Raw genomic sequence first — 18,961 nt, 5'->3', positions numbered from 1 at the left:
GTTTTCCCTATGCTATGATCAAGTCCAAGGGTTGGACTTGATGATCTCTGAGGTCCCTTCCAACCCAGCCAATTCCATGATTCTATGATTTTACATTCTTGGTTTACCTTTATGGCTAAGTTTGCCTTATTCATTGCCAAATTCAGCATTCCCACTCCTATCCCATTTTTTTCCAATAACACAAATATCAAACTAAGTGTAACTGCTCAGTTATTTTACAGTTAATCATAAACTTGCCAATCTCTAACTTCTAAGTGCTTTGGTATTAGCTCTGCATGCATATCCTCATCAGTGTTAGACCCTTGCAAAAATTATGACAACAATTCATTTCTGTACATAGATAGCATCGACTCAAATGAAACCTTGGGAATTCTTTCCTCAAAATTCTCCAAGAAAAATTTAACCAACCTTTCCCCTTACACAGCACCCTAGTGCCACTTACATTGTATTTGCTGGAAACATCTGCTGCACACAGCTGGCTGCAGCTGGAAGGAGCCTGGGTACCAAAAGAATTGTAGTTCTAGGGTAGGCAGGTAAGGGGAAGTTACTGTAATTCTGCACTGTGAAGAATGCACTTTTATGAGGAAATTTTGAGGATACATAGATGGCTTTATTCAAAGAAATAATTAGCATATTTTTCAAGTTTGATATTAAAGCCATGAGCACAGTTTAGAATTAATAAATTCCACTGACGTGTCTGTAATTATCTCTATACTTACTTTGGTCTTTTTTTGTAAAAAAGTTTCAGGAAGTACAGTATTTAGACTTCGCTCCAAGACTTGCTTGTTTGACATATGTCCTTGCAAAAACATACCAACCTTACTCAAACACTTACTGGAAATATTCACAAAGGTCACAATAACATCATGAATATAAAAATAGCCACAAGATACTTGCTTAGATAAATTTATTAGTGCATAGGTTAGAGATTTACTCCCCCTCCAATATTAACAGAACAAAGAGGTTCATGTGAAAAACAAGTTCTGTTTTGTTTTGTTTCTGTAAAAACAGCTATACATTGATGCAGCTATATAGCAAGAAGTAAAAAGTATGGAGTGCCCTATTTAAATTTCTGGTCTTGACGGGCAAATTATAAATAAAAAAACCAGAACATGATAGGATTTTGGGGGTTATATTAAGTAATCATCTGTCAAATAGCAGAACTGATTTTTTCCCCCAATCCAATTTGTGTAGCTGTATAAATAATATTTACTGATAAAAATCTAGAAAACTACAGAATAAAAATATATTTTACTTAGAACAAGTATTAAGGCAATGAATCTTTCCATACTTTGCATGTAAACTTCCTCACAAACATCAGTGAGTGTTCTGGACTTAGAGGTAAAGAAATTTGTTCATTAATGAAGCCGAAATTTTTCAAGCGACTTCTATATGGCTGACTTTCACAAAGACCAATAATAATATTTTTTTCTTTTTTTAAAACGTTTGACATCTGAATAGCTCCAGCACATTCACAGTATATTTCGACAGCAAAGCAGGAATATTCATACTTACAATATAAATTGTAAACTTTGCTGAATTTCATTAAGTCAATAGACTGAATTACAGTTTACTGAGTAACTTTTATCTCACACACTCTCAACAAAATGTAAGTTTTAGTATTCTAACATTTTAGGACCAAATATTCTAACATATTGCAGTTAACATCAAGTTGAGTATTTGGAAACATTGACAAGTGTAATTTTAGACTGTGTTCAAAAAGGCACACATTGTACTTTCCTCTAATTATCTTACTGTGTAAATATATCTACATATCTACATGGATATACTTGAACCATGAGAAGTCAAAAATTCAAGTTACAACTATTTTACACACAAAATACAAAAATATCATGTAACATTAAATGGAGCTATTGGGTTACATTTGAAGTATTTTAAGCTTTCAAGTCTTGCAAGCTAGCATTACAAAAAGTATGCATATACTAAAACACTTCATATATGTTATATAACACAATTTCATAACAAATCAGTGTCTTAGTTTGTATTAGTTTCAGAATTTTCTTAGAGTTTATCCCTATGTACTATATTCACACATCAACATTAGCAACCTTCCGAATAAGAAATCTTGACTTGGCTTTAGAGACACAAAGTGTGATTTTTGCCACATTCATATGAACATTAAGGCTAAACTGATACATTGCTTCCTTCACACAACACAGTTATTTGTAAAATCATCTGCTCAAGTTCAAATTTGATGTGCTTCATTACCAGCTTTCTTTTACCAGAAATGTTGCAATTAACTGTTTATTATAAAGACAATAAAATATTTAAAGCAATTAACCTTAGTCGGATTGAAAAGAAAACCTGCAAAGTGTAAAAAAGCTTGCTTTTTTTTCTTCTCAAGTGTAATGCAACAAGACAGGCAGTTAAGTAAGTAGCCTTTTCAGGATAAAATATTTTAGCACTTGGAGAAAAAAAAAAAAAGTATAAAGCTAAGAGAGGTTAAGGAGACTAAATAATACACCTCAAGACAAGGCTACATCTCAAAAATGTTCACAGGAGTAATAAAAAAAGCAGCACTGGTAAGGTACTAAAACTTGTGATTAGAATTATATTAGCAATAAGGAAAAAAAAAAAAAGCCAAACAGTCAAAATCCAATAATCTCTAAACTCCCTATTTAACTGTTTGTAACACTGAGACATTAAAAAAATCCTAGGTTACTTTAGTTCAAAACAATCAAGAGCAAATTTCAGTCTCACAAATGTATAGTTTATGATGAAAATCCATACATATCTTAATACATTCTGATCTTCATTTATGAGTAAACATAAAGAGTGATTTTGTTTTCATTTTTAACCATTAGTGATTGGACATCATCATGGAACAGTGTAAGGTGTCATTTACTAAAAAAGGTTGGGTTTTACAGAAGATGGATTTTGTAGTTTCTGAAGGTTCACAACTCTTGGAATGTGCTTGCTATGATAGTGTTGTTGCTAGGATAATTCCAAGTATCAGAAGCAATATAGTTACACATATAATTATGAACATCAGTTTCTGTGAAAAAAGAGAGAAAAGTTGAGATTGAAATACTTCGTCAGATGCAGAACTGTTTAAATACATGCAGAGTCATGGAAAATTAATAGTACTTACAACTAATTTGAATATTTGGATTTTCCTTCTAAAGAATACTTACTGCTTTGATTTTTTTTATTAGTCTTTCTTTTCTAGCATGCATGTAACCATTGTTACCAGATAGAGCTGTGTAATATTTCTGTATTTTGCTTCACAGAATAATTATTACTCATATCTAACGTAAATATCTTTATGTATGGAAACAGATGCAGTAGTGAATATTTACTTCTTGAGGTCAACTCTAAGTACAATAACATTGTTTACTGCCACCCTCCTTTGATAAATATGCCTGCTCAAACCTTTGCAATTGTGCACTTAGTGGAAGTCAGTAAAACACCAGTAAAAACATTATGTAGGTACTAGCTCAGAAAAGCTTATAAGGAGGGGAAAAAAAAGAGATGGATTCTATATAAGTGCATCGGAATTTTACATTAGGTCTGACTATAAGCAATGATACAGTAAATCCTGTTATCTGCCTATGAACCAAAGCTAAGAAGAAATTGTAGTATCAAAACTAAAAATCTTGATATTGAGCGCTAGTAGAGAATCTGAATTCCAATTAGCAGTCTGAAATGCCATCCCTCTCAGCACTTTACATAGTTTGAAGAGAAGAAATTTTAGAAGTTCAGTTTCTATTGGAATCAGAGGAGTTAAATGCTGTTTTCTACTTAGCCTAGTTATGTGTTATCTGGACAAGAAATATTAAAATGTTAAACAGTTTTGAAGTAATAATTTTTCAGGATGTTCTGCAACATAATAGCCAGCTTCATGGTTGTAGACATCTATGAAAGCCCTACTTAAAACCAGCAGAACCCATTTGATAAAGTTCCAAGTGTAACAAGTATCCCATAACTTAGTGCAGACTGTTGAGAACTCTCTTTTTTCTCTGCAGAACTTGCAGAGAAAAAAATAAAAATATTTCAAAGGCCTGTGAGACTGTAATTGGGATTTTTCAGTGTCACTTCCTACTGAGTTTATTTGTAGTGATTGCATTCAGTGTATTTAACAGCCCACCACTAGATGTCAGTTGTCCATATTCACATGAACAGCCCTTGCACAGTATGCAGAGTTAAGAGAAGACCCTCCAACCATCTCAAGCCAGCCCTCCATATTAAAAGGTTAGTAGAACACTAGAAGTTACTAGAGAAAAACAGGGGCCAAATTAGTTGATTAGTTACTTACTGCCACACTGGCAGGAAGTCATGCATGCTGAGGTTATCCAAGCGTCACCGAATACCAACAGACAAGCCAATAATAAGACCAATTATGGCAATCAACACGACTGACACAATGATAATTATCCACATTTTCTGTTGAAAAAACAAGGTATTATTTCAATATAAGCACATCAAGACTGGCATTTGTTTTCTATTATTAAAATAGTATTTAAATACAAACTTGTTTTTATTAAAGCCCGCAATATCCTCAAATTGAGATAATTGTATTTGTTTACTCTCGCACGGAAAGTATATTCTTAAACTGGGTTCACTGGTAAACTAGTGTGATTAATACCTATATAATAATCAAAGATGAGGAAGCCACCATTTACAAATATATTAAATGAGCTCTTTTGACACTTCTTAGCTAATTTTTTAAAAATGTGACAGGCTTCTTAGCTATATGCAGATATATCTATATAAATATATTATTCCCTCCAATTCAACTCACCATGAAAAGCCTCACAAAATTGCACAGCATCTCAAAAGTGTCAGAGGAACACTTCATTCACTCTTCAATCATACAGTTACAAAATATAAATTACTTGGTAGTTTAATTTCAGAATATGTTATTTGGCTTTCTGATGGGAGTAAAGGTATAGAAACACAAGTATCCATTCCAATGGAAACTGCCTGAATGTTACTTTGTATTCAATTCCTCCACAAATGGTCACATTTAACCTCCATGAGTGTTGTGGTTTAACATCACACCCTTTCCAGAGGGAAAATCCCCTCAATTCAGTACTTTTACAGAAGTAGTTATCTGTAAAAAGTGTAAGCACAGTTGGAATCTAAAAAAGTAAGCCTGCTTCAGTAAAATCAGTGATGTTATTTCTAGTGCTAACACGGTGATTTTATAGCTATAAATCCAGGTAAATTTACAAGTGATAAAGATCCAAAAACCTTTAATCTTAGTGTCTGAATATTTAAGATATCATGATAGTTGGTAAGAAGAACCTGTGAATTTAACTACTATCATAATGAATTAATTCTTCCTCTGGAGCTCTAACACTCTAGAACAACAGCTTTTTAAATGGAAAATTGAGAATGCAGCTTCAGCTGTGTGTGCTTTGTATATCTGGTTTTGTAGTACAGTACTCTACTGGTAATAGTAATTTTAATACTAATTACAACAAATCACATTGGAAGTGTTCTTTATTCCAGATTAAGGGGTTGTTTGGAGTGTTTTTTTTTTTTTGCTTGTCTGTAAAATCCTTTGCTAAATCTTCCTTTGTTAATAACAAATAATAACATTCTTTTCTAATAAAATAATATCACAATTAAAATGTGAAATGCACTTATTAATTCTACCTTAAGGGACTGAATACAACAAAAATCTACTAAAATTGAAGGTTGCTATGCACTCTGCTAAGTTAATACAGTGACTAGCATAATTACAGAAAGAGCATACCCTTCGTGCTTTACTTTGATATATAACTGCCTTTTTTGTCTCTTCTTTTGCATGTTCCACGTAATCCGATGCATTCATCACATTCTTTTCTATGTTGTTGACCATTTCACCCTTAAAATTAAATTTTGAAGAAGAATTTTATTAATGGAATTAATGGATCCTTGTTTAGTGAACCAAAGAGAAGCTACAGAACATCAATGATTACTTTAAACAAGTGAGTAACATGTATTGGTGGCTGACATTTTTTCTGCTTTGATGTGTAAAGGAAGAAGGGACTAAGAAGCAAGGGCTCAAAGTTCTAACTAAACAAGGAACATTCATAAGCAGGGAAGGCATGTTTCTTTCTTTGCATGAACAAAAACATACATTTGAGATGTGTTTTAACAGCCAAAACTAAAACTTACAAACTAGGGATACCCAGAATCCCTCATGTGCCTGGAAGTGGCAAAGGATACTGGCCATTTTGATACAAGGTTCACAAGTTATATAAGGAAATGCACATGTATAACAGCAACTTCGAAAGTTTATCAAAATTCAGGGTTTAGAATGTCAACATGTAACAAATTCAAATTAATTACGATGAATGAAATTTGCTAATGAAATGAAGGATTGGTGAAAAATTACATCAAGACTATTACCTGCGTTTCTGTCCACCAGAAGACAAAATCAGCAGCAGTAAACAGCAAAGCATTAAAGAATGATGCACAAGTAACTTTTTTTCATTTCTAATTCAAAAGAAAAGTTCTAAGAGTTTGCCTTGGCTACATATTTAATATCAAAGCAAAGGAGTTCTAGAACAAAACTCAATTTAAAAAGTTAATTTCAGAAAAGTTTCTCTGGAACATTACTCTTTCTACTTGCCTGTATAAGTCAAAGGATTTTAACAGCAGTTAAAACTATTTTTATTAAAATAACTGGTATGGAGAGAGTACAATAGAACTAATTTACTTGCATTCCAAGATGAAGCTTATGAACATAACAGAATTTGAATGTAACGGATTGAAAAGTTATACATTAGTTGTAACAGTACTCATAGCTTCGTACCATGTGCAAGTTGTATACATCCCTGCTAATGCACACTCTGTTCTACCACAGTAGTCCTTCACTATGTCTCTGAGAATCCTAAATTCCCAAGACATTGCATTCAAAAGAGCTCCAGGAAAGAGCTCTTAATTAATCATACACAAAATGTTCAATTACATTGCAATATAAACATGTTGAATAAATGTGAAATACACCAACTGAAAAGACAGTGCATATACTATGAGCACATCTAGACTGCACATCTGCCTAAACCAAAAAACCTTTAGTCATTAACTTTCATGTATTCTAATCAGGTACAACACACTATAAGTCTGTATTATCTGAATATAAGCAATTGCTTTTGCATATTTCAAAGAGGAAGACTGGGGAAAAAAAAATCCCCCTTATGGAAATATGTTTGAATTGGTTCATTTACCTGAGTCTCAACAAACATTGCCATGTCCATGAACATTTCATGCAGTTCCCGTATGCTGGATTCCAGTTTCATTATATCCTTGTGACGGGACTCAATTTCATTCAGAGCTTGTCTAGTTATTTGAGAGTCTGATATAATCTTCAGGAGAACAAAGATATAGACATGAGTAAGTATGTGCTGACACACTTCTGAGTAGCAGAAGCAGCAGACTAGAAGAGAGACGTAAGTGGACCAGAAATACATACATCAGAAGTGAAAATGGAAGGGTTACCACTCTCTAACATTTCTTCCAGTTCCTCATCAGTGGTGGTCTTTCCAGCTAGGAGAAAAACAACATTATTTCACATAACATCACTTATTATTAAATAAAATTTCACCTTTGCCAATTCAAAGAAAATTCCTGTATTGAGAATATTTCAGGATTAAAAAGTAGTGTTTAGCCACTACCAAGAGCCATTTTTCATATTAAAAAAAAAAAAATTCTACCAAATAATAGTGAGAAAAACCAAGTAGATTCAAAGCCAAGATGAAAAATTCCTGGTTGGTGAGGTGTTTTTTGTTTGTTTTGGATTGTTTTTTTAGGTCAAATTGAAGAGTTCAATCATAAACATTTACAAAGTACATAATGAACCCTGTGAGAGGGAGTGTTCTTCAAGAGGAAGAACCTGAGATAAAGTATTTGTATAATATTCAATATTTACCTATTCAGTCATGTCACACTGGGATGTAATTTAGTTGCTTTCCACCACTGTGTGGGCAATAAAATCTTTACATAAATTTGATTTTACTAACACAGGATTACATTCATATGCCACACAAAGATGACTACCTCTAGAGTATCTAAAATACATCTTGACAATTAGTGTAGTTTATTAATGCATGTTTAAGTAAACTGAACAATATTTATCACACTGGTATGACAAGTACAAGTGTTATGAGTTAAGCCACCACATTACAATATTTTCTATTGTGCATTTCTAAAAACTGCATAAAAATCTGTTCTTCCCACATAAAATAAGTTGAATATCTATAACAACTTACATGAAAGTTTCAGTTTTAATATTATTTTCTCATTTTTATTCTCAAGAATGTTGCATGACCAGTGCTGAGGAAAAGCTGAAGGTGCTAACTGGGTCATAACATTAACTTAGAAGAACCATTTCCTGAGGCATTATGGTCTCTCCCCCTCAAACTTACAGGTAAGAATTTAACTTGCCTGATAAACTTTATTATAATGCTGAATTGAACCAGTAGCATAACTAACGACCCATTTGAGAGGCACTTGAAAAGCAAATTCTTGTAAATTGCCAAGATCGCAAATTCTGGTTGCATTTCCTATTTCAGCAATATATGTACTTTTTTTTCCAGGAGATATTTAAAAGTCTAATTTTAGGTACAAAATTTGATAGATAGTTTTAGACACCTTCTTCCATGGTAGATGATATAGTTCATGGTAGAGTCAGGTACCTTTCTGAATACTCTTCATAATAATCCATTATGAAATAAGTCAAATGTGAGTCAGTCAACAAACAGTAAATCTAATGACAGCACTGATTTATGTCAGCAGAACTTAAAAATACTTCTATTAGCAAAAATAGCACAGCATTAACAGATGCTGTCCTGTTTAGCATGTTAATTTTGGAATGGCTTTTAATAACACTTGATCTTCAGAACACAGCTTTTCTTAATGCTTTCAAAGTTGCAAGACTGGAAATAGAAGTAGTAAAGAAAAAATGTTATTAAATTATTTTCAACACAAGAGGAAATGAATTCATGAGTTTTCTGTTTTCTTTATATTTGTTCTGAAGAATGGCTTCAAAGAGTTTATGCTATATGATAAAATATGATTTCTTTTCCCTAATGTGCTGCAAGAAGATGTCTAAGCTGTATGAGGTTTTGTACCATCTTCAAGAAATAGAAAACAAGGGAGGTACTAGCAACACAATTCATTTTTTTTTAGAAAAAGTGTACTCAGGTCACTTACTTATCTCTAATTGCCTCTGTATCCGACCTTTGCTGCGTTCTCGAAAGAGCGTCTGGGTCTCGTTGTACTCTGTCATGACCTCCACAAACTTGTGAGCTAACACCGAGTGCTGTTTTTTGAGGATTTAAAAATGGGGAACAAAAAAGGTATATTTTTTTTTTGATATAGCAAATACTACTGCACAACAACTCAAAGTGGTATTTACTTTCCAAGAAAACAGAACATGAAGTTCTGAAGCTCTACTTCAGAAAAGTGAAACCCATTCCCTGATTTACTAGAATCCTTTTATTTTCTTGTACAGAAGTGATCATACCTGGGTTTTTCTTATCCTGAGGTCCACTGATGTCCGATTAACATTATCTCCCTGATCAAAACTTTGTTCAATAGCTAAGAACAACACAAGAATATTATGAATTAAAGTTCAGTATAATTATTTAAGAGTATATGTCTGTTACTTTACAGTGTATGTACTGTACTTAATACTTGTTACTATTAATTATTACTTTAGTTCTGCACAAGCTCCCCACAGACTTGTTTAACATTTCAGGGGGAGATGAGGGGAGTGGCTGTGGTATTGATATGAATTTAAAATAATTTCACTAATCAGTACAGATCTTAAAACACTAATACTTCAGTATTCTTAGAGTCACACTACAGTCTGTTACGCTGGAAAAAAATCAAGAGGTAATGCAAAATGAGCTGCTCTTACAGTACAATAACAATAAACATCACACTCTAGTGTCTATGGAAGGACGAAAGCATGTAATAATTGTAATACAATGACACTAAAGCACTCAATGTATTTCAGAACCAATGCTAAAAAATTAAGACATACTCATAGTGGAAAAATATAGCAAAATTCACTAGTCTGAATATAAAATACAATAGATGCTATAAAGCAAATTCCCATGCAGACATTTATGCCATGGTGACTGTCTTTCTGAAGTTGAAGTTAACCTTCCTCCAAAACATCATAACCAAAAAACAACACTTCAGTTGAAGAATACATTTCTACACAGAGGAATTACTTTGCTTAGTAATTTCCTAGATTATTTCTGCAATTAAGCAAGTCCTGGTTCATCAAACTCAACTCTGCTGAGACCCAGTATTTATCAGCAGCAAAGCTTGCCAAGGAGGAATGAAGTAGAGGATGGTATTGCTACTGACATGGGTTGTACAGCAGTTGCCAAGGAGGTTATCCTTTTTTTAAATACCTGTTTTTTCTACTCACAACTTACCCTTTAACCTGGCTCGGATTTTATTAGCAATCTTCTTTATTTCTTCATTTAATTCTTCAAGTTCTTCCTTTGTTCCTTTAAAAAGATAATTTTTTTTAGAAATGCTAATAATTGGTAACAAGAAGCCAGCAACCCTCATCCTATGTGCTTATCCATGACATAAAACAAAGAAAACAGAAGGAAAATAAAAACTAACATACAAAGTTAATTTTTCATTGACCAGAAGATAAATGTGCTATAAGCTTATTATATATAATTAAATGATTTATTATATATTGCAACACTAGACTACATTCCATAAAAACTTCTCAGCATAATTTCTTCCCTTTTCTTTAAACCCTGCCCACAAACCCAGGCATGCCCTGAATAAGTAGTGTTGCAAACAGAGCAAGTTCCTTAAACTGTTGAGTTCTCTGTTCAGAACACACATCATCAATTTCAGCTTTGGGGTTACAGCCCCTAGAAACAGGGCTCCAGCATGGAACTCTTACTGAAACAGCTGGCTGTGGTAAATCTCAGATAGGATCTTGCCCTTACTGAATAATAAAGAGAAGGTGACAGTTCTACTGTGTGAGCTTCAGCTGACAATTTACACGTTTTCAAAAATTAAAAGAAATGCAAGTAGTCTCTAGGTTTCTGAAGATATGATCAATTTCAAGTTGCTGTATTAAACTTGAGTTTCTGTCTAGCAAAGATTTGGAAGATACAAGTATTTTGAAAATGTATTTCTTGAAATGAGACTTAAAACAAGTAAATGAAAATTTTAATTCAATACTAAATACGGAGATAGTTACATAAATTGTGTTAATATTTTGCACTCTGAACACCTGAAGTTGTATTTCTATGGATCACTAAAAAACCCCCAAAATGTCGGAAAATCTAACCACACATCTGAGAAGTGGCACTCACTTCCTTCAGGATTTGGTGCTGACAGGATAATGCTGTGCTGCTTCTTCACTTCTTCCACATTTTGTGCTATTTTTGCTATATTATTTCTAAGTTCCTCAACCTAGAGAAAGAGAAATACGGCAATGAAATCACTAGATTAATTCCCAGCAAAGACTTTTATTAAAAAAGTACCATTACTAAGCATATTTGGGGGGTGTGTCTATGTAGATGAACTGTTAAAACTAATTACAGAAAGTAGAAGGCACAGAGAAAAAACTAAGTCTTGACTGAATGGTGAAAACTGTAACTTTACCTGTTGGAAAAAATCATCCATAAAATGGTCTTTTTCAACAACAACAGTCTCTCCATCTTCATTTCCTTTATACTGTAAACGACAACAAAACAAATCTATGAAATAAAACTCATCATACTGTTCTGAAACAACTATCACTTCTTCCACATTGCTACTGCATATTCATTTTTACCAATAGTCTGCAAAGTCAAAAAAAATGTAAATAAGCACAGAGGTCAAAGAAGTCACATGACTACCACGAAGCTGTGAATGCAAAGGAATGTCCTCCACTGTAGAAAATTTCAGGACAGAAAAAAATCTAAGTGATGTCACAGTTTTTATTATCTTTCAAAAATCATTAAACCACAATTTTGTATAAAAATAATCTCTCACAGCATAGATGTACTAGTCCTACATGAACTGAAAATAACATTTGGTTTATTTAAATCAAACCCTCTTAAATACTAAGAGGGGTGCAGATGACTGACTTGTGATATAATAAGATAAACATCTAATGAAAGCTACAACAAAAACTTACTGACATTTACGTACTAGCTTTGCCCTTGGGTGTTTTCAAGGCTGCCATTGCACACTTGTTTAGACATAATTATACTATGTTAAACTACACATGCATTACATAATTGATAAACACTTAGAATAGCAGCCAAGGAGGCAGAAGCTCAAGTTGACAGGCTCTCACAGACCTCCAGAGCACACAGCAAAATACATTCCCTGCCCCTTAGGGTGGCCCAGTACAATATCTTGATCTTGAAATTCACCAGGATTCAAATTATATCAAAGGAAAAAATTAACATATACCATAAAAATGCAACGAGTTACAGCTACCATGTTGTTTTTTTCCCTTTGTCAAGTACAGACTGTTTGAACTGCACTGAATCAAAATTAGAACATACTAATCAAAATTAGAAATACTAATCTACCAGATAGTCAATGGGTTATCTCTATGGAAAAAGCAAACTACAAGACAGGTGTCATGAAGGGATTTCCATGTCCAGGACCCCTTTTTTCTCATGACCGCCCCCCACCTTTCATGTTTTAACACCCACTTACTGCTCCTAAACCCAGATCCTTTTACCAAATAAACCCTTTGTTACTAGTTTTATTAAGTTAGGCAAGATCTGTATCATTTGCACGACAATTCTATAATTTAATCCAGTGTCAAACACTATTATCTAACAAAAAAGCCTATACTCGGTGATGCATCAAAATCTACTAAAACTGCCCCAAATACTCAAGGAAAGTTACTACTTTATCTTCGTGATGGTTCCTTTACTGCAAATTTAGAGGGAGTACATAAGGCCCTATGACAATATTTTTGTAAAAAATCATCTGGGTTTTATGCTCAGAGGAACCCTGTATCCTCTCAAATAAAGGAATTCAGATGTTATTGCTCTCCTGGACCACTGTCCAATCACTTTTAACACTGTGTGTCCTTCAACACCTGTTGTAATTCTTCATTTTGGGAAGATGATTGCTAGACCTCAATATTGAAGAATCTGACCTTAGGGACTAGAATCAGTTAACAGTTTTGCTTAACACAAAGAAGCAAGGAAGTCTGCCCAGATGAAGTTACCAAACTTCAGCCCATACCAGAGACTGTAGTGCTACAAAGCTACCAGTTGTAAGTTAATATTTCAGAATGAGCTACAATTTCAAGCCATTTCATCAGCTGTGTAAAATAACACCTTCTGCTTATATTTACTGAGTGAAGAATACTCTAATTGTTTATTACCACAGGCTGTAATTAGCTAATTGGACTAAATATAATACAAACAGTATCAGCCAATAGATTCAACATGTCAACTTTGAGTTTGGTCAGAAAGCCTTAGTAAAACATTAAGCAAAGCAAAGATACAAACATTTTACCAATAGTCCTGTTTGTGGACACCAGAGGATCATTGATCACCCACCCTACAGTCAGTTTCACGTTCATTTCACTTTCACATTTGATTGCAACATCACCAATGACAGATCAATTGGCTGTCTACAATTTCTTGAAGGATTTATGGGCAGCCTGCCTTGAACATCAGCACTCAAGACACCTGATATTTCAAACTCTTATTTTCTACATTCTTAAATCACCACATACCTAAAATACAGCTTATTTGCTAAAACTCTTCAACTTAAGCGATGTACACCTTTTTTTGACAAGAACACAATTCAAACCTCGCTTTTGTCAGCAAGTTTAGCAGAAACATACTGCTTCTCCTAAACCTTCCCTCCTCAGTATAAGCAGTATCACAAAATAAACCCAAAAACCAAACAAAACAAAACAAAAAAAACCTAAACCAAACAACTGATAAAAGTTTCATGTCCACACTAAGAGCAATCCAGTTAATACTTTTTGTAGTTAATACCTTGACCTTAGGACTGGAAGTGTGGGCCATACAACTCCATAAACATTAATAGATATAAAACATATCAAGTTCCCTCAAAGATTGTTTATAAAGCACAATCTAGACACTGCCATGTCTCAGCTCCAAGTAGGAGTTACCCTGATAGTTTATGATACCTCTGACATTTCCAGTGTCTTACAGAATTGACAAGGGCTAATCTGAGAAGTCTTACCAAATTAATTGCTGAACTCTGAAACTGAAAGCAACTTTTGACCTACAAATATGACTATTGCTTGCCCTTGAAATTCCAAAACAAGGTTAGTTTTTTCTCACTCTGGACCACGCATGTTCCTCCAGCAGGATATGAGGATAACTGTGACCATCAACCCAGTGAATCAGATCTGAAGAGTGAGTTAGAGTTTCTCCTTCTAGCATCAATGTTTCAAGAATTCTTTTCTATCAGAGTAGTCACAGAGGGCTTACACAGGGCCAAGGAGATCTTTCAAGCAGCTTTGGCAGGTCAATCATTAACAGCCTTTAGTAGCATTATTGTACAACCAGAAAAACATCATATGGTAACCAGCTACAAGAAATTACTTTATGCTGTTATGACACAGAAAACATATAGATCATCTTCAGAAAATTCCATGTTTGAACAAAGACTAATGTAAAAGGTTAACTCAGGGGAAAAAAAACTCACTTATGTTTTCGTCCTTCCTTTGCATAGCACCTAATTGTACCAGTTTTAACTTTAGTGATTTACGGTTTTTCCTCCATTCCTCAACAGTTTTGGGGGCATTAAGTGTATGCCCAAGAAACAGTTTACAAAGAAATCAGTGCAGTTCTGTTCACATTACCTTGCTAAAAAGAAAAAAAAGCTACAATCAAATCTAAACATATCTGTCAAAGATTATTTCTAGGATTGCTTCAGGGAACACTCAAGAGTAAAGAAATACAACAACTGAATCCAACAACTGAATCATCAATCAAGAAAAAAAAAAAACCACCAAAATTATTTCAATAGATAGGTCTGCATTCAGCATATAATGAGAGTAATTTTTGAGCCAAACAGTGCACCTCAAAATTCAGATCTAAAACATCATGTTTCAGCAAAGAAGCTTTACAACTTACCTCTTTCTTAAATTATTTAACAACAGTAACATAAAAAAGCTTGATTATGTTTTATTAACATCCTTAAAAGGATATCTGACACTGGCTAATTTGCTGAACTGAATGTCTGAACACACACCTTTCAACTCTAAGTCATTTCAGTAAGATGAAGTTGCATCCATCACCAGCAAACCACTGAAGGTTGGGAGAATATTTCACACTATTGCTATGTGCTTGCCCTGATGTTTTTGGGGCTTCTTCTTGTTCATTTTGTTTATTTTTTTTAACATCTGCTATCAACCAGTCATTTACACTCAAAATCACTTAAACTAGTCTGGGATTTGATCAATTGTCCATTTAATTGTATTAAAGGACAATTCAAACAGATGAAGTGAGTTCTTTTTGGCTTGCTTGGAGTTATTTAGAAATAACCATTAAAATAATCCTCTAGACATGGACAAATAAAATTATGGTTGCTGTCTTCTGGAAAAGCATGTACTTTACAATACTTTTGCTACATGGAAAATACAAGGAAGCAGCATTATCTGAAGGCTTTGCAATCTGAATGCCCTCAACAAGTTCTTTCTCCAGCAACTATCTGAGCACTGTTTAATTGCCTAAAGATGGTGTACTAATTAAATTATCAAAAAGCTATAATTTTACATTTAATGGGCCAGAAACTTTGGCCTCTTTCTTCCTTATAAAGAAGAGGGAGACTGGCTGAAGTGCTAGGATCTCTTAAGCTAGTTCTGTACCTTACTGAATCTGTGGGAAACAAGGAAGGATGAAATTTACATGGAAGGTACAAGCAAAACAATACACAACAACCTTCTTCTATGAAGGCAAAGAGGCAAGGCATAGTTATTCCTCAAGATTTTGCAGGTCCAGGCCTGTTTAAAAACCACAACATACATGCTCTACTCTTCAATTAATGATTTAGCCAAATAAGACACAATGGAACGACGCTAATCAAGTGGAAAAATTTTGGAAAATAAGCAAAGAGATGTTAATATGTTATTGCTTCAGATTATTTATTATTTTTCAAAGCAACCTGTGTCTGTGTGACCAAAGATCACCATTGAAAACTTCCGTGCTAAGTAAACGAACATGCTCTTTTTTGGTATTTCAGATAAAGATGGACATTCCGCTTCCCTAAGTTCCCTGTAGAAATCATGTTCCAAAAGTCACCTTCTTCAGGTATGTAGCTTCATAAAATTTCAACTACATGCTTTTAATTAATAAAATGTAGACGGATTCTTCAATAACGTCTCCCTTCATTTGAAATGATGTTTGAATATTTTCTAGTTAGAAGAAAACTTTGATTTAAAATGCCTAAGCTATCTGTTTATTATACAGGCAGTGAAAATTACATTGCTGAATGTATGAAGCACTACACCGATACTGTGTTTAAAGTATAGCTTGCTGCAGTAATGTTTTCAGATGTTAAATGCTAACATATATATAGATGTATAATACTAAAACTGGCTTCAAATCCCCTATGTACACTTGCTTTAAAAACTGTTAAAAACATCTAAGGGAAGGGTTGTTCTTTTTATTTTAAAAAAGCAAAACAACAGATCACTGCTACTTTCCCTCAAAGTCTGCATGTTTAGGATATTAAAACACAAATTCAGATCATCATTTGTGGCTTCCACTTTCCGAGACATATGCATCATCACTGAAATTTAGCACATATTCCTACAACCTAGAAACATTTAGAAATAGGAAAAGAGAAGAATTACACCCGAAAGAAACAATAGATTTCTTTGATCCGATTCTGAAACACCTTTCCTGGTAAAGATACTGTAATCAAGTTGTGAAAACTTTTCAGATGCCAATTCATCTTCTTGGAGAGGAAGACAATGAGACTGGCAATTCTATCCCTTAGAGATGGAGCTTTCAAAATGTACTTGGTGATCCAGAAGATATGAACTTAATCTTAAAATGAACAGCACAAGCTCAGCACTAACTACATACACATGAAGTCCCAAAACTCTAACAGGAACTCCTGTGTAACTTCCATTTCTTTACAGGAAAAGAGAAGTCGAATACCCTTTTATTTTAACCCAGCTGTATCCTGTAGAAGACGTACATGACAGTACCACCCTCGAACTCTCCCTTCTTTTTTAGGACACTGCTTTCAAAGCACAAATAAGGGAAAGGATCGTATAAACAGAACCAGCTACCATTTTGTAAACACGCAGAAAATAAAATCTGCGGAGAGCTTTACTGACGCATTAGTGCTTAAACAGTGCCCAAGCGGACAAACCTACTCCACTACCTCACGGGCAGCTGGAAAACCAAAATATTATGCAGTTGATGTGTCATTCAAAACGTCAACATTTGAAACGCGCCAGAGGTCAGGAGGAAGCGGGGGAAGGTGAGCTATAAAAATCGAGAAGCCTGAACTTTGCTGCCAGATCCCCAGGCTTCGACGCGCCCCTGGGGAGGAAGCCGACCCCTCCCCGGGAAGGGAGCTGGGAAGCAGTGTGCGGCAGCCGGAGACCTCCCTGCCCCCAGGGACGCGGCGGAGGCGCCGGCTCCGCGGATCCCGCGGCGGATCCCGAACCCTCCCGCCCCTGACCGTTACCTCAGGCGGCGATAACGGCCCGCGGCCCCCGCGCTCCGCCGCCTTTGTCCCCTCCCTTCCGCCCCGCTCCTCGGCTCAGCCCACTGCCGCCCTTACCCGGGAGCCTCCCCGCTCTCTACGCTCTCCCCGCCGCGCCCGACCCGCCCCGAACCCCATCCCTCACCTCTGCCAGGTCAGCCAGCCGGTCCTTCATCCCCGCAGCAACTCCACGAAGCTTCCCCGGCTGCTGCTCCTCGCCGAGGACCGCCTGCGCCCGCCCCGCTGTCGCCGGAGCTGCCTCCCGCTCGTTCGCTGGCTCCCAGCTCGGTCAGGCGCTACAGACCGGCCTCGCCACCTCCCCGCTCTCCTTCCGCGGTGCGAGGGGCGGCAGCCACGCCTCCCCCCGCTCCTATCCGCAGCGACCGCGGACGGCACCGCGCATGCGGGGAGAGGGGCGGGGACGGGCGTGCGCCCCGCCGGCGCCGTGCGGAGCGGGCGGGGGCGGCAACCATCGCACCATCCCCTTGGGGAGCCCGCCTCGCGCTTCTGACGTCACGGCGAGGGCGGGAGCAGCTGCGCCGCAGTCCTGAGGTGGCGGTCGCCTCAGATGCGCCCGGGGTCTTGGAGCTCTCCGAGTCGTGCGGGAGCCGCGATAATATTCCTGAAGCAGCATGCGAGAGGGCTCAGGAAGGTATGACTGAGCAGTGTTGCCACATAAATTTTTCTAAATCTCCTAAAGAGAGGAGTAGTCAGTGTGGGAGAACTCAGGTGGCTGAAGGGTGCCACACCTACCTCGAAGGACACTCCCATCCCAAGGAAACAGCGCTGCTAGGCGCTTTCCTAGAAGATGTCGTAATATACGTAATATTATATAATATTATGTGATGTAATGTACCAATTTACCTCATGCAATTTACTTTTAGACAAAGAAGTGTAGAGACTTCATCCGCTCTTTGCTGACCCTTCTGCTCATCGCAGGCCACAGGCAAATCCCTTTTGCTGTTTCACAATATTAAGCTATAGCTCACAGACAGCTAAGTGTGCCCCAAATCAGGACTGGAAAGCTGCACACTCCCAGGCCATGGAGCAGAAAAAAACCCTTCAATTTTAACTCGTCAGCTAAAATGCATTGCCACACCTTGCCTGGTAGTGATGTTTAGGGTGCTAGTAAAAGACCAAAACTTTGCTAGCAGAGTCCTAAATCTGTACAGTAACAGGTATGGCTTAAAGGCCTGTGAGTTTCTAGGAAATAGAGAATTTGCATACTATGGAAAGCAGAAAATGCTCAGTGGTAGTGTTCTTAGGTGCTTCCTGAAAAGTGCTACTTCAGACTATAGTAACT

At 36.1% G+C, this 18,961-nt stretch overlaps 1 protein-coding gene across 4 annotated transcripts; it reads right to left on the bottom strand.

The window, feature by feature from the left end:
• Nucleotides 1-890: 890 nt before the first annotated feature.
• On the bottom strand, nucleotides 891-18,025 carry STX2 (syntaxin 2). 4 transcript variants are annotated; one of them, XR_011729713.1, is made up of 11 exons: nucleotides 17,804-18,022; nucleotides 11,605-11,676; nucleotides 11,313-11,412; nucleotides 10,404-10,478; nucleotides 9,479-9,552; nucleotides 9,166-9,274; nucleotides 7,427-7,500; nucleotides 7,182-7,319; nucleotides 5,723-5,833; nucleotides 4,763-4,824; nucleotides 891-3,016 (listed from the first exon to the last, which is right to left on the bottom strand). XR_011729713.1 is itself a non-coding variant. In XM_071763261.1 (11 exons), the coding sequence occupies exons 1-11, from the start codon at nucleotides 17,831-17,833 to the stop codon at nucleotides 2,916-2,918; spliced, it is 933 nt and encodes a 310-aa protein (XP_071619362.1). In that variant the 5' UTR covers nucleotides 17,834-18,025; the 3' UTR covers nucleotides 891-2,915. The 4 variants fall into 4 exon arrangements, 3 of the variants coding, with proteins under 3 accessions (XP_071619362.1, XP_071619359.1, XP_071619360.1); XM_071763261.1 differs by lacking the exon at nucleotides 4,763-4,824 and adding an exon at nucleotides 4,356-4,404 and having other exon boundaries at nucleotides 17,804-18,025; XM_071763258.1 differs by lacking the exon at nucleotides 4,763-4,824 and adding an exon at nucleotides 4,277-4,404 and having other exon boundaries at nucleotides 17,804-18,024.
• Between the last annotated feature and the right edge of the window lie 936 nt (nucleotides 18,026-18,961).

This window comes from Heliangelus exortis, chromosome 19 (assembly GCF_036169615.1).
Source record: "Heliangelus exortis chromosome 19, bHelExo1.hap1, whole genome shotgun sequence".
Classification (NCBI taxonomy): domain Eukaryota; kingdom Metazoa; phylum Chordata; class Aves; order Apodiformes; family Trochilidae; genus Heliangelus; species Heliangelus exortis.
This window is presented reverse-complemented; position numbering and strand designations above follow the sequence as displayed.